Below are 16049 nucleotides of genomic sequence, written 5' to 3'. Positions count from 1 at the left end.
ATCTTCAAAATGAACGTGCTAACTTAAGATCTCATTTAATTTCCATACATTGTGAGTTTATGTAACTATCCAAACAGAAAAAAATCAATGAGATAATGTCACCTTGAGAAAACCATTTATTGAACACGCTGTTTAACTGCAGCACAAATGTCAGAGCTCAGAGAGTCAAGCAAAGTTGAATAGAGTAAACGCTTCCCCCCCCAAAAAATTGACAATGAAATAAGATGTTTTTGGCTTTAAGGATAGCCTGCAAATAACAGCACCAGTATTTAACAACATTTGTTGCAAGTCTGATTTCCAGCACTGGTTTAAAGTATGCTCCTACAGGTGGTGCATCTCACATTTACCCATTGCCAGTAATTTCAGAGTCAAACAAGAATAAAAAATGCAAACAAAAACAAATGAAAACATCACATGAGCTTTAATTCAACAGTTTAAAAACAGGATAGTAATGGAAATCTAAAATCCAGTATTGCATTGTAAAACATGCAGGGTAAGATACATTTTGGTTTAGGAGAAAAAGACGGTTGTTAATTCAACAGACTGCTATTACACAATATGTAACTTGGCCAACCCTACAGAAAAGAAAAACCATGACTATAAAAATTGGTATTTTCCCCAACCACACAGCATGATTCTGCAGGTGAACGATCGTTTGAGGTCCTCATTTTCTGTCGTTAGACCGGGAACGGCTGTAAAATAAACAAACTAGTGAATACATAGCAGTGCAAAATGACAGATAATAAAAAAATACGTAGCAATAAGATTAAGTAGTATAGTTCAAAACTAAATAGTATTTAAACTTGCCTCCTTGACCGTGAGATGGATCTAGGGCACTTCTTGTCTCTGGAGAGAGACCGTTGTCTGCCTCTGTCTCTTGAAAGAGACCTGTTGAACCAAACAGAAAAATAAATAACATGAATTTAGTAATTAGTTCCGTATTTATCGACAAATGCATATTTTAAATAAAAAGGTTATTATAAGCTTACCTGCTGCGGCTGCGGCTCCTCCTCCTATAATGTATGTTAAGTTAAAAAAGTGAAGCAAAGAAAAATAATTAGGAAAGACTTTAACCTTATCACTAATGAAACCTTTGGTATTCTTTATCCTCAGAGACATGGATTACACATGGAAATGTGGTTACATATAGTACCTTTTCTGTCAATAGTAGGATCATCTGCACCGATGAACTGCATCAAGATCAACTCATTAAAAGGAAACTTTGTCCAATGAGCACCAATCATGGAGCCAGATTATAGAATATTGAACAAAATCAGAGCTCGACATTAAGGCTATCCTGAGCAACTTACAACCAAAAAAAAGTTACAACTTGAGAGATACATTACCCATTTCAATCTAGGTCTGTGTCAGAGCAAGGTGGGCTTAGCGTTCAGATTAACAGTGTTTGGTCCGATAGAGACGAACCAATCACTGCATCAGAACACAATGTCCACATTGCCTAACCCAAAGTCTATGATAAAAATAAATTCTTACACACTGTAGACCTAATCAGAAAAAGAATGTGATCTTATTGACTTTTAGTTCAAAGAAACCTGGATGTAGGATACATAAACTAGTGATGGGCATGAGCAAGCTATTCCTCGATTAGTTGCAATGAGGGAACATTTTGCATGTGTGTAGGTATCCTCTTGTTAAAAAACAAAACACGAATCACGTATTGTGAATCGTATCGTTATCCCTTATAAATGACGTGCATATTTATCCGATTCGGTGTAAAAACAGAGCAATGTGGCCTGACACTCCCTTGCTTTCAGGACATGGAAGATGTCCTAAAAATAGATTTCCCTCCACAAGAAGTCGACCCCCCCCTTGAGTAATTCATGCAATCACTTGATCTAGGAAAGGTTACTCGTGCCCATCTCTATTGTAATCCACTTAAAGGTCCTGTGACTGTAGCATCAACACTTCATGTAACCTACACGTGTTGGCTCTAAAGATGGCCTCAACACATTTAAATGTTATTTTTAACTATACGGCATAACTATTTTCAGGGAAACGGCAGATATCATTGTAACTACAAAAATCTTTCCCAATGGATATCTCTCAAGATGGCTTAATGTCGAGCAATGAAAATGCACTCAGTAGCCCAATTTCACGGTGAACATCCGATAAATGTAGTTCACTTTTGCAAATAAAAACTGAAGAATGATGGCAAAGTTCCTTGACCACAACTTTTGATCTGTAGATTTTTGCAGCTCTGCACTGAATTCGCTCTAAATTACATTGAGGGAAAACTTTCAAGCACCTTTGAAAGATAGAAATAGCATAAAAACTACAAAGAGCAGGATAAAAGCAACTTACTATTTTGGGGGATTTGGACAAGATAGAAATGACGCAAGGAAGCCAGACTGATGGTGAGGGAAGTCGAATTGCAGAGCGGATTTGCCACATGATGCAAATGTTGGAGATATGAAGTTGCTTGGTGGCTGGTTGGAAGGGGTAGTTGTAGATTTTCCCTGCCTTTTTGAGGGGGGAAGGATGGGAAGGGATGTAAGCCATGGGCTGTTCCCGTTGATACAGTAGTTGTGTGGAGAATATTGAGTGTAAAGACGCCGATTGGTTGATAATGTGAAGTGGGCTGCTGTTGACTGGGTTAAGGTTGGAGGAAGAAGAGGAGGATGCTGCGAACTGCATACTCAGGAACCAAAAGGTTGGTGGAACCTGACGACTGGCGGTGCGCCTTGGTCATGTGACAACACCAGCCAAGCTGATTGGGGCTCCCTGGTCAGCAGTCACATGATGCTGAAAGAAGACTAGTTGACTGACTCAGATGGTGAGAAGCGTGGTGGTGACTCTGCAACGGGGTTCAGTTTTATTAATAGATGGCAACTGAACTTAGAAAGAAAACAAAATTGACACCTGCAGAAAGTACCTTTAAAAATGTTTGATGGGTGAAGTGCAAAGTGTCCCTCTAAAGATGTTCCCGTAAAGCAATATCACTCTGGTGTTGTGTTTTTTTTAAAATGTTTTAAACAAACTTATCGTCAGAGTTAATTTATAGTCTAGTAATGGAATAGGCTACATTTGGACTGGACAGCTATCTTTAGCAAAACTGGTAAAGATAAAAAATAAAATAAATGAATACTATTGAGACAAAGAAATAATTTGGTCAATGTAGATTTGGATTTTTAAAACATTAAAAAGGAGTGGCTTCACTATGTCAAATCCTGACACAGATCTACAAATGATCTATTGATTGCTGATAATATTTTAGCAACATGACTTAACACGAAAAATAATTAAATTTAGGCCATAGCGATGAATAATCAGAACATCTCCTACTTGGTTTAGCTTTAAGGTTGACTAAACTTTAATGGTATGAGATCTAAATATAAGATTATTTGTCAGTGTGGGAGGTGAAATTTTTAATAATATTTTAATTTTAAGAATAGTGCTTAAAGTATGTGGGGAATGTAAATATGCTCTGCCATTTGTGCTTAAAAAGAAACAAAACAACAAACACTGCCAATGAGGTTGTTGATAAATAGTAAAAGTACTTGTCATGTAGGAAATACACACCTGCGCCTCACTGGAGGACTACGTCGCCTGAAATCATCACGAGGGCGTCTACCCCCCCAGGACGGAGGATGGCCACGGCTCCTTGAGCGCTTTTCCCCATTGGATAACTCAACACGCACTCGACAGCCACACATTTGCCTATACAAAAGTTAACAGATAGATGCGATGAATGCAAATGAAGTGAAAATTATCATTTTTAATTACACTGCAAAAACATCTAAAAACACTTTAAAGGAGTTACCGTCCATCCAGTTCTTTCACAGCATCGGATGCATCTCTGGGGTCTTCAAACTCTACAAAAGCAAAGCCTGGGGGGTTCCTGGCAACCCAAACACTTCGTAAAGGACCATAGTACCCAAATGCACTTTCCAGCTCCGTTTTGTTTCCATTGTTTCCTAGATTCCCAACATAAACCTTGCAGTCAAGGGGAAATTGGTCACTTTGACCTGAAAAACAGAAAACAGAGGGATATGATGAACTATATGTCAATATCACAATAACGCTCTGTGACAGAAATAATGACGATTAATTTGTGCCCCCATACTTAGAATATGGGAGACTATATTGTTATACTATTATATAATGAGCTACTAGTACTCTGCAAAGACAGAGGAGAGTAGTGATGCCGTCAAAAATAATCACTGAGAAAATAATGCACTGGGGAAAGTCCATCTGACAAGTTTCAGTGTTTAAGATCATGGTGATAATCCCCCCCAAATCAGCTATAGTTAGCATGTTTAAACCTTCAAATATTCAAACATAATACTCACAAATACAAGCTAAGAGTAAGTACTGATAACTTTCAATACCAGGTTTCAAAAGGATCCATGTTCTACTGTATTGAAAGTGACAAAACTATAAAAAGAAAGCCAGAGCAAATCTACAGTCAGATTTGTACCCCAAGGTGGCACAAATGAAACATTAGGGAAGAAAATCAACTCTTTTGGTATTTGTTTGGTGACATTTTCTTGAAATTTGTCCTTTTTGCCAGGTATTGAGTATCTTTATTTTATAGAAGTTTAAAATTCTTGTATTGTGACAACCCTAACACAGACACTGCTTCCCAGAAATGCAAACTGCTAAGTAATTTAACAGACTGAAGGCAAAAACAAAGTGTTAGTCATTGTTAAACTCTCATGAACACTCGCAGGAGAATCATTGTTAAACTCTCATGAACACTCGCAGGAGACTATTTCTAACATAATTTGTGTAGATAACTGACATTTCATAGTGGATATGACGTCTTTCTGCAATTCTTTACTTGTGTAAATTCAAGTGGGTAAATATCTGCATTATCTACAGTAATTATGTTACAGTAGGGCTTGGGTATTGGGTTTGAGTCAGTGTCTTATTTCACACAGTAAATGTCATAAAATTAATGAGTGTGACTTCAGCTAGTCATCTATTAACTAAGCTGACAATGAAACTGGGTGTGTCACAAGCTTGGTAGCTTAATCACCTCAACTAAATTTCCTGTCGCGTTTGAGCAAAGGGGTTAACATCAGAAACATAAGTGACGTAACAATTCATCACAACATACTCATTTCACCGGATTTTGATATCTTCTTGTTAGAGTCCTACAATCAGCTGCGCCTGAAAAGAAAGACAGACATTGTTAAAGACAAACACTGGACCCTTGTGTAAATCGTCAGCAATGTTAAGAAATTAATCCTGTTATCAGTCTTTTACTGTTATCTATACATCGCTCATTGATTTCTCTCTAAGTGATTACTAGAGCTGGCTAACTGATAACCACAATGAACTGGACTCCATTATTGCCCCCCCTCCCCCCCGCATACACACGCGCGCGCACAAAAGGACTTGCCCTGCCTACAGCACCGCAGGGACAACCTGATTGTTGTCTCCATCTTATTTAATTTATTGGTATATGTGAAAGTGAAGAAGCAATGCGCAGTTTCATTTGACCAAGTATAAAAGCAATAAAAACGATTCTGGCTGAATGCTAAAATGTGACTTCACATGACCAAGCTATGGCTAGCTAGCTAGCAGCCAACAGTATTTGTTAGCTCGTGCGAAACATCGAACAAAACGACCCGGGTATCAGCCACGTTTCACATGCCTGGTTACATCTTAAAAACGTTTAGATTTGCCTGATTTACATAATCCCCAAACAAACAGGAAATTTTCGCGTCGAATTCACGTACCAAATATGAATGTTGTGCAAATTCCTATCCCCTGAAGCGGCAGCCATGCAAAGATGAACGCTAACGTTAGCTCTGTTAGCTTTGCAGTAGCATCAGCTAGCTCATGTAGCATGAGCGTAAAACGGTTGAAAATAATTATAACTAAAGCATAGTAACATACGTTATGTGATACAAAGCAGTGGAAGGCGCCAAAAGGCTCAATAAATTGAAGACAAATTACTTTACCTTTTTTGTATCTGTAGCTCGACAAAGATGTTAGCAGCAGACAACACGCCGTCCGATTCGCTGCCAACATTAACGTGAACTGAGATTCTTGGGGGAGATATACACGTAGACGCTGCATCCGGTGTGGGAGCGCGCGGCGCGGCGCGTCACCGTCGCCGCCATATTGAGCCGGGGCCGGTATAGAAAGAGGAGTTCAACATGCCAGACTTCTGTGCCGCTGTTTGATGTTCAAACGAGAGAAATGCCAAAACCAAGCAGCAGAGAATAACATTTCACAAGTGAGGAGTTATTTTACACTAATGTCACTGTCACGAATGTGTCAAGTTTGTCCTAATATGAAGTTAAGAACCAGTAGATGCAGAAAAATAGATTTAATAATCATGTTGCTTAATTTGAACATAATGTGTTGTGGGTTAGTAACGTCAGTCCTAAATTATCTATATGTTTATTTACCAGTTTAATGCCGCTAACGCAACAGAAAGTAACCTATTGTATATGCCTGAATTAAAGCTACATAAACGTTTTTAAAACTTTATTGATATGGCAACATTTCTCTTCATGCACTGCATAAATACAACAGCATTGTATTCAAAGATAGATGATTTGTTATACAGGATTACGAATCGATTACAAAGGACGTGCTTATAGTATTAAATTCTGAACAGAATTACAATATCAAGAGAAAGGAGAAGAACATAAAATAAATACTTTTTACATACAAGGTGAAATACAGTTTAATTTCAATTATTTGAAGCAGTGGGGAAGAGTTTTAGAATATCATACAAATTTTGTCCCTCTCTTCCATTTAAATAGTTTAAGGACTTTACGTATATTATAAATTAATATGAAGAAAAAATAAAATTGGGGGAAGCTACATAAACATGCCAACATGTTTTTCAGATGGACTTGCTTTGTGTGTAGGTTCCCAAAAGATAAGGTTAAAAGACAGGCGTGGAAAGTATCATTGAGGAGAAAGGACTTTGAACCAAATGACTACACAGTTATCTGCAGTCGTCTTTTCAAGCCAGAAGACTTCGACAAGACTGGACAGACAACCCGTTTAAGGGAAGGAGCGATCCCATCTATTCCTGGCCGTCTTTTCAAAGTAAATGTCATTAACAAATTGTTTCTACTTAAATAATGACACAATTTCCTATTATCTTAATCCCACACTAACACGTGTACCCCATAAACCTAACAATTCACTATTAAAAACTGCACATATTTACTGAAATTGTTTTACACTTTATCTCCAGGTGCCCAGGACACCCAGGTCAAGCAGGAGCGGACAAAAACATGCAGCAGAATGTCCCGATGTTAAAGTTGAGCAATCAGAGGACATTCACAAGTTAACCTCAGTAAGTGAAACAGGATGCTGGGTTTTATTACAGTGACATTTATAAAATGAGGAGAATCATTTTAAGTTCTGATGAATTTGGTATTTTTCAGAATCACCAGTATGCCCTTGACCCAGTTAAAGTAAAAAGCAAGTTACTTGAGGCTCAGGAGAGGATGGAGGAATTGCTACAGGACTCGAGAAATGCCAAAGATCGAGAAAGAAAGGAACGAGAAGATTGTGAAGTCCCTGTTAAAAGAATTAAAACACAAAAATCTGAGAACAGGGACTGCAAAAGAAAACTTAACTCCCATTCTGGTTGGTTGAACTCCCCTGTCCCTTCCTATAACACATTAAACATTAACAGCATTTAAATTCATGGCTCATGACACAATTTTCGATTGTAGGCTCTCCGCAGGTGATCCAATTTGACTGTGAAATACTTTTTAAACTGCATGTTTTCAGAACTCAATATAACTGAGCTCCCCTCTAAAGCTTTTCAGTTAAGGCTTTCTCATTACAGTATCAAATGTTTCCTCATAGTGTTATTTTTCTGTATCACTGTCACCTAAAAATACACATAGGTCATATTATGTTTGTTTCACAACTGTAATTCATCCTGTGCTTTCATGAACAGTTTTTTTTACTACAACTACGATTCTCCATAGGCTTCTAATTCTTTATCTATTTTTTGTTTTATGTTAAAAGCTTACACTTATAGTCACTTTAACATTTTTTTATACTCTAAGTTTTTACGTTTTGACATTTTTTAATGATTCAAAGGAGTCTGAATGTTATTAGGTTTTACATCAACATTAATTGACACATTGACCCTGATTATACCAGAGCTGCTGTGTGCACATACTGCTTCAGCCAGGACCATCTGGAGCTCTTCTTCATTCCTTCAGGGCCTCTGGTATGAGCTGGTGTTTAACTGCACAATGCTATTAAGAGAGAAAGCTTACACAATCAAATGGCTCATCTCTTTTTTAAATTCCAGGTGGATAGAAAAGCCACCCAAGCGTGGTCCACTTCCAGATTGTTTCCCATCATCGCACTGTCCTGCTGCAACATTTCTCAAGGAAACACAGTCATCACCAGAGCGCAAGATGACAGGATTTTTATTAGCTGTGGACATGTCATTCGTAGTGCCAGCTATGGAGTCTTGACATTGCATCCATGAACTTCATTTGAGAATCCCGCTGGTGCTTGTTGGACCACAGCTGCCTGCAAACTCCCTTTGCTGACCGAGAACTCTCTGGTTTGTATGGCAAGTTATGGAGGAGATTTCATGTGATTTATGCTGTAACTTTTTGGGTTGTGGAGCTGTACTAGTATAATATTATGATAGCCACCACCTGGTTACCTTGAAAAACAATGGAGGCCTGATGATTCCAACCATAGTTTTCCAAACATAGTTTTAAAAGATGTGTCCAATCAGCCTGGTCTCATCCCTTTTTCAGCCTTTTTGTCAAAGTCCTCAGCGTTGATGCACAAGGCACCCTTCATAAGTTCAGGCAACACCGTGAAGCAACACTTCACACTCTACAATTGTTGTTTTCTTTTGTATCCAGGCTCCTAGGAGCATGTGCCTGTGTGACATAAGGAGCATTTGTCTTTTTATATGAGGTAAGGGCTAATTTGTCATCTCACTAGTATAATTCTGCAGCAATAAGTTATTTCCCTGGTGCTTTTGTTTTTAGTTGCACAAAAATGTAAGAATGTATAACTGTCAAAATGCAACTCTGCACAGCCCTGCTGATACACTGTATGCATAGTTTTTGTAAATACTGTGAGTTAAAATGTAAGTGGGAAAAATATGAATATTTCACAAAAAATGTAATCGATAAAGAACAAATGTGAAGCCTGACAGAAATTTACCCAATCTTTAACTTTAATGTTCCAAAATTATATAATGGAAGCTATTTTTCAATGCAGTAAGAAAAAATATGCTTGGAAACACATTACGTATGGTAAGATCATCTTAGATATTATAGCAATATTTCTGCTGCTATAAGATACAAGTAATTTGCTATGTAATTTCACATTTTTACTTTAACCAAGATTAATTTGTCAAAAATACAGATCTGCCATTTGCAACACATCAAACTGCCAGACAATCGGCAGGAAATTCAGCAAGTGACCGTTATTTTAATTGTGAATAATCTTGCCTTGAACAGGAGAGAACATTTCTCTATTATGATCATTGGCGTCTCATGAACCAAAGTTAAATGCATCTACTGCCATCTACTGTATCAGAGTGGACACACAATTACACTGAATACAGTATAATGCCTAAAACATACAATTTTAACGAATTAACCTGTGAAACATTAACTCACACAAGTGGCATTTCTTTAGTTTATTCTTCACAAGGTGCAAAACATCACCTCCTGAATCTGGAACAACTCCAGAATATTTTTCAATTATACCCAGCATTTATGTTAGAAATAATTCCATATTTGTGCAGAAATAGTGAATCAACAACCCACTAAACAATAATGGGTGAAATTATAACACACATATAGAGAATCTATACTGTAGACAAAGCTCTTGTAGTTTGTCTACTCGAACGTGGGCTGTAGAATTTCATCCTGTGAACCATCACCATAACAAGATTTAGGATTCATATGGATGGATGGAGTACTTAATTAAACCTGTGAAACCATAGCATGTTACAGCTACGTCACATAAATCACAAAACAAGATGCCAGTAAAATACAACGTACAATACAAGCCATAAATGATTAACAATCAGTCAGAGCAAAATACATTTTGGGATAGAAGCTGAAATAAAAGCTAGCACTCTATATCAAAGTGTCACAGTAAAACACGCGTTACATTGGTGCAAGTAGACAAAATTACAATATGTTATAGATGTAGGTTACTTGCGCCATCCTCCACCTTTGACTATTTTCTCAGTCCAGACTCATTTCTGCTGTTCTTCAGGGATGAAGATTGTCTTATTTTATGATACCTGATATTTCTACTCCATGAAATATTTTAATATTCCACTATATTTTATTTGAAAAATGTATTTGCTGCTTAAACGTTTACAAACCATTAATTCATACAAAATAACATAGAAGATGAAACACTGGTTTAATTGTTAACAATTAAACCAGTGTTTCATCTTCTATCTTTAATCATTTTGGTTGCAACCCCTTGTAAGGGTCTAATTGGGGTCCCCTTGTTATGTTTCAGATGTGATGCATGAGATTCTTCATATAACGTCTCACATTGTTTCATTGAATTAACATTTTTAGGCCCAAAGAGGTACAACTCTCCAACATTTCCCAGAAAAGCTAAATTTATAGAATTCAAAATGATGTAGCAAAGCGGTGTTTTTTCTTCTTTCCTATAACACTAATCATCTCATAACCCCCTCAGATGTAGTGATCCTTTGTGAGGGGGCCAAAGAAATAACAGAATGAGAGTGGAAGGGACTTTGCCATGGCAACAGTACACATGAAAATGGCCACCCACCTCTCTGAGCGTCCTGTTGATTTCAAGGAGGAGGTGCAATTATTTAATATTTATTTATAATACTCTAAGTATATTTAGCTTTTAATACATATTTACTTTTACATTTTAAACTTTCGACTATTACTTGTGATGGAGTCATTTCTACATTTTTGTATTGGTACTTAAAATATCTTAGTTCTTCTTCCACCATTGATAAGAGCAATAAGAGAATTACTTATTTTAAAGCAGTCGAAATTTGACTGAAAACATCCAGTCACTATTACTGTGTATTGGCCTTTATAGTGTGCCTGAGAAAAACCCCTGCCATATTTATGTCATACATCAAATGTATCATCGTTAGTACAGCAGCAGACAGTACATCGTTTATTACTTTATTGCAGTTAACTGTCTGACATTTAGTGCTCACTGTGCAGGCAACATAAATAAATCAGCAGAGCGGGCCAGTTATTGCTCAACAGGAGAAAACACCACAAACGACCCCTTGTAAGGGTTCACGTTGGGTGGTTGCGTAGATACTGTATGCACTTCCCCGCATAGACACACTCAAGAAGTAGCGGAAGTGGTGCGAAGTCTCTGTACATCTCTGACCCTGGACCTCTCACTCTTCATACATACTACAAAATAAAACACGAAATGAGGGAAAATGCTTTTCTATTCTTTCTTTATTCCAAGAGGAAATCTGCACACAGTTGTAGTTGATAGTGAATCCTGCATTATGTTAACGCGCAAGCCCTGAATATATCCTCTAATCAAGCACCTTTGAATGCTACGGTTGACTTTGTTTTGAAGGATCCTCTTTTATAAACCCAACATATCAAATATCCTTTTTATATTAAATTACATAATCATGTAATACTCTAATATGTTTGGATACTCTAACTGCCATTGTGACCTGTCAAATGAGCTATCAATCAATTGCTCATGTTTGTCGCAAGCTTTGATTAATAATGGTCTGGCATGACAAGTTACACTGTTTTTGCTCTTTAGGCTATACTTTCTGTGACTGATGCCAGATAATTTAATGAAGCATAATAACACACATTAGCGTAGGTTAACTGAAAAGGCTTCATCATGACCGAAAGATTTGTAGTTTCAGGTTTAGACCTTGTGTTTTGGTAACACCGGCTTTACTTCCTCAATGTTTGGGGTCTTACAAACCCAACTGTTGCATGAGTAAAAAAAAAAAAAAAAAATAACCTCAAAATCTAATTTCTTCCTTCAAATATTTCTTTCTTTTGTTTCTTACCTCATTAATCTATTATGTTAGAAATGTTAAAGTGTTTACCCTCCCATTTCCCACAAACTGTATTTATACGTCGAATGAAGGTGACAAAATGCGGAAGGCATTGTTATGACACTAAATAAGGAAACATGTCATGCTTTATGGTTTGTATGGGCTAAACATGAGCACACACAGTCAGTTGGTAGGTTATTAGGTGCACCTAGCTAAAACTAATGCGGCCCAATAACACAATCCGTCAATATAATGTTTAAACTTTGTTGACACTGTTTGAAAAGCTGTTGATTCAACTTTATGATTGGGGAGCATGTCTTTGGTGTTTCTGTTTAACTGTATTGCATTATATTTACAATTATACAGATTCTATAATGTAGAACAGTAACACACACCAAGGGTTAGATTAAGAGTCCAATGCATTATTATAGATTAACTACAAAACAGTATATATTTAAAAGATTAAGGTATAGCTCCGCCTCAACGAGTCACGTCAATAAAATAAAACCCAATAGTTTAATAACACTCTCACATTGACTGGGACCTTTCTGTTTGCATAATGAATTGTTTTACTTATTATATCTGTTTTTACAAATATGTTATCCGTATAATATTGTTGTTGTTAAATATGTTGTTTGTATAGCTAGGATCATTAAAGTATTTCTGATTCTGACACTGTTTTGTTGCAACTTTAACTCATAGCTACATGTTCCACCACTAACAACTTTATGTGTTTAGTAAATGCACCATAACTGATTATCAGAAATAAAATGAGCACCACATCTTGTCAAGAATACATTAAATAAATTGAGGGTTTAAGTGGAAATGAAAAAAAGAAAAGAATTCAAAACAAAAAATCCGGTAAGTAACTGTTTTTGTACTGTAATACTGTAATTGTGTTTGTCTTCATCAACTAGGAATCATTTATTTAGGGTCCTTGGCAGCTGAAAGGGGCAAAAGTTCAGGGATAAAAGGGATCACTCATGAGATTACTCCCATGTAAGTAACACGGATGCCTAGAACACAAACAAAGAGCATTATGTTGCCCAGCTTTATTTTGGTCACAGTGTTGTGTGAGAGCGGCTGCTTCTCTAACCTTATTCTCACCACTAATCTTTTATATCACCAAATGTTTTCTTTACATATCCCCCCGCTGCCATATGATTCTCCTTTTAGCTGTCTAAATGAAACATCTATTTTTTTCAAGCCTCCACTCAGGGCAGTGTTTTTCAATCAGATTAGTACAGCACATTCTGTTCTGTTTCACTTCCTGATGACTGTGCAGCCTGTATCCCTGAATGAACTCACCCGCGTGCTTCTGGTTACACCAAGACACTCATTCACACAGATGTATTCTTACAACTGCATGTCAGATTTTAGTACTTCATACGATATGAAGTAAATGTGTGTGTGCCAATTATACACAGTTAATTGTTCTATTTCTACTGTTTATTGGTTTATGTCAACAAAACATGTACAACATTTTAGTGTGAGCGCTTACTCAGAGCAGCGAGAAGCTCTACAGCTCAGAACATGAGTAATACGCCGATATAGTAAATGGGTTTATTATATTTATGTTAAAAGCTGTAAACTGTTGATTTAACCTTTAAGCTTCTAATTTCCATGTTCCCTCCCAGGTGGCTGCTTTCACCACAACAGAAACAAGATGTTCATGATGTTTCAGGAAGGAAGACAACATCTCAGGCTGTGTGTCAATATAGAAATCTATTCATGCATTTCAGTTCAGTTCAGGTCGGCTGAGTTCATTTTTGACCTTCACTTATGCATACTAGGCGAGAGGAAGTGCCAACAAAGCTAGCAGGACACCGCAGTACAGTCGACGGTTTGGGAAAACAAACAAATCTCTGCCTGAACTGGAGCCCTGATGAGTTTTAAAAAGATGTATACAAAAGCTTCAGGTAGACGATGCATGATGATGGCTGACCACTCACAAAATTTTCTCTTTTAATGTGAATAAAAGGTTCTAATACGAGATTGTGTGAAAACTACTTTCTTCCGATAACTGATACCTCAGGAAGATTACTCAGCTGGTTGACAACATCCCTGTGGGTTTGCACACTTGTGTTATGTCACCTTTATAATTAACGTATCCTCATGTTCCCTTCCCTAGCTGCCTGTTTGTCTGCCCACAGCGTGGTCAGACGGTGTCCTCACCTCTGACAGCGCAATTCAACCTGCAATAAGGTTTGACCTCTTTGAGCACCAAAGTTCAAGCAATATTGACGAAACACTCACACTCATAAGAATCCATACCACGTTTTCAGGTTGTTTTTTTTCAACATTTTAATGCTGAACATAAATAATAGCAACAGCAGCCATAAACATGCTGCAAACATCCTATGTGGACATAATAATATACCAGTTTCCTCAAACCACAAAGGCCAGGCCATAACTTTTTTTAATAACTTTGATGGGAAATTCAGCTAGTCTTGCACCTCCCTAGATGTCTTGCTTTAGTGAAAGCCTGACTTCATCAGAGACAATATGATGACATTTTTTTTCATTGTTAAACATCTAATGCTCAGCACAAAAGCAGATAAAACAGCAGATTATCCTTGAGATCACTTTACATTTATTTATTTATTACATGTTTCTGTTATGACACCACATGTTTTTACCTCGTCTTATATCCTGTGATGTACGTGTTTTTGTATTTTGGTTGCTTCTTCCTCTATGCCGTACCTCTATGAAGTATCTAAACTTGGTTGGTCAATTACATTTCAGATATGTTTATTTTATTGTATCTCCATGTTAACTGCACTCTTTTCTTCGTCAATTAATATTTATTTCAAAACAGGAGCTCATAAAATATAACGTGTTACTTCCTAGCATTACATTGAGTGGCCCTTATTACAATACAGTGACTATCCTTACAGTGAATACTTATTTACTTGTATTTAAGGTGTATTTCTATTTAATACTTGTTTTATGGGCCTCGAGCTGTAGTATAGTAGGCAGAAAGAAAGATTTTTATCGAAGTTACGGTTCTGACATTCTGGGCTTTTACATACATTTACACTATATTTCAGGGGAACGTATTGTTTGCGTTACTGCAAAAATATCTGCATTATTTTCTTTGCAGATAAAGATTTGACTTGCAAAACCAAAGCTCATAAAATATGATGCAATAAAGATAGTATGTCCATTAGCTTTAAATAAATAAATAAATAACTCCACATAACACCTGGGACCGGCTTATTACTCTACCTAATCATTTAACACTATGGCACTTTTTTTTTTACTTGCAGGCTACTCTAACACCAGAACAATGGAAAACTAATTAGACTAGACTATCAGGCCTTTTATTTTTTCATGTGATCAACTTATAAAATTAGGTACATCTTTACAAAATGTTTCAGTTTAATCAGATAAGTGCTAGCTAGCGTTTGTTATTGTTAGCTCATCATAACGCAATAGCTGAGCTGATCGTCAACCTTAGTTAACGTTATGTCTAAATCAAAATTGTGTATTAAACTTGAAATTTACAATATGCGTCTGATATACAAAACCATGATGGCATGGGCTGCAATAGGCTTATTTAGCATTTAAAAAAAAAAAGCTAGCTTAGATTATGGGTGCGCCAATCAATGCCACCAGAAGATAGCCTAGTGGCCACCACTATTGTTACCGCAGGTAGTTCGGCATCAGCGAGGAACAAGGAGAGTTTAACGTGTCCTAACGTGCCAGTTTGAATATGAAACCTCACCTTTCGGCTATCACTTAACATATCACGTTTAATTCATTGGTGGTATATTATAAAACCGATGAAGTCACATCTACCATTTGGCACAATTGCGATGTGGTCATGATGTTAAAATCATAATACAGTATTGATATCATAATACATAGAGCTGTGTCTATTTATCACTTTACCACATTTCTGCCTCTTAAATTGATGTAGTAACAACTTTTGACAAAGAGGGCACCAGATCAAGAGTCTAAGAAAACCTGTGGGTGATCACCAGATGTGTAAGAGACGGATAACTTCTAATTGATATGAACCTAAATAGAAAAAAAAAATTAATAATAATAATAATAAATG

The 16049-nt window shown here is 36.8% G+C and overlaps 1 protein-coding gene across 2 annotated transcripts; it reads right to left on the bottom strand.

The window, feature by feature from the left end:
* Positions 1-98: 98 nt before the first annotated feature.
* srsf3a (serine and arginine rich splicing factor 3a) lies at positions 99-6005 on the bottom strand. Of its 2 annotated transcripts, XM_083938575.1 has the most exons (7): positions 5931-6005; positions 5081-5133; positions 3782-3986; positions 3541-3678; positions 990-1013; positions 808-888; positions 99-692 (listed from the first exon to the last, which is right to left on the bottom strand). In XM_083938575.1, exons 2-7 carry the CDS (start codon positions 5082-5084, stop codon positions 665-667), a joined length of 480 nt encoding a protein of 159 aa, XP_083794701.1. In that variant the 5' UTR covers positions 5085-5133; positions 5931-6005; the 3' UTR covers positions 99-664. The 2 variants fall into 2 exon arrangements, with proteins under 2 accessions (XP_083794701.1, XP_083794702.1); XM_083938576.1 differs by lacking the exons at positions 3541-3678; positions 3782-3986; positions 5081-5133; positions 5931-6005 and adding an exon at positions 2323-2783 and having other exon boundaries at positions 666-692.
* Positions 6006-16049: the final 10044 nt, after the last annotated feature.

Source organism: Echiichthys vipera (genome assembly GCF_963691815.1).
Source record: "Echiichthys vipera genome assembly, chromosome: X".
NCBI classification, from domain to species: Eukaryota; Metazoa; Chordata; class Actinopteri; order Perciformes; family Trachinidae; genus Echiichthys; species Echiichthys vipera.
This window is presented reverse-complemented; position numbering and strand designations above follow the sequence as displayed.

Excerpts from the sequence above, each read along its gene's own strand:
- srsf3a (XM_083938575.1), bottom strand. Across the intron at positions 889-989 it reads AGGAGCCGCAGCCGCAGCAG|GTCTCTTTCAAGAGACAGAG; the intron begins GTAAGCTTATAA and ends TTGGTTCAACAG. Across the intron at positions 693-807 it reads TCCATCTCACGGTCAAGGAG|CCGTTCCCGGTCTAACGACA; the intron begins GCAAGTTTAAAT and ends TTTATTTTACAG.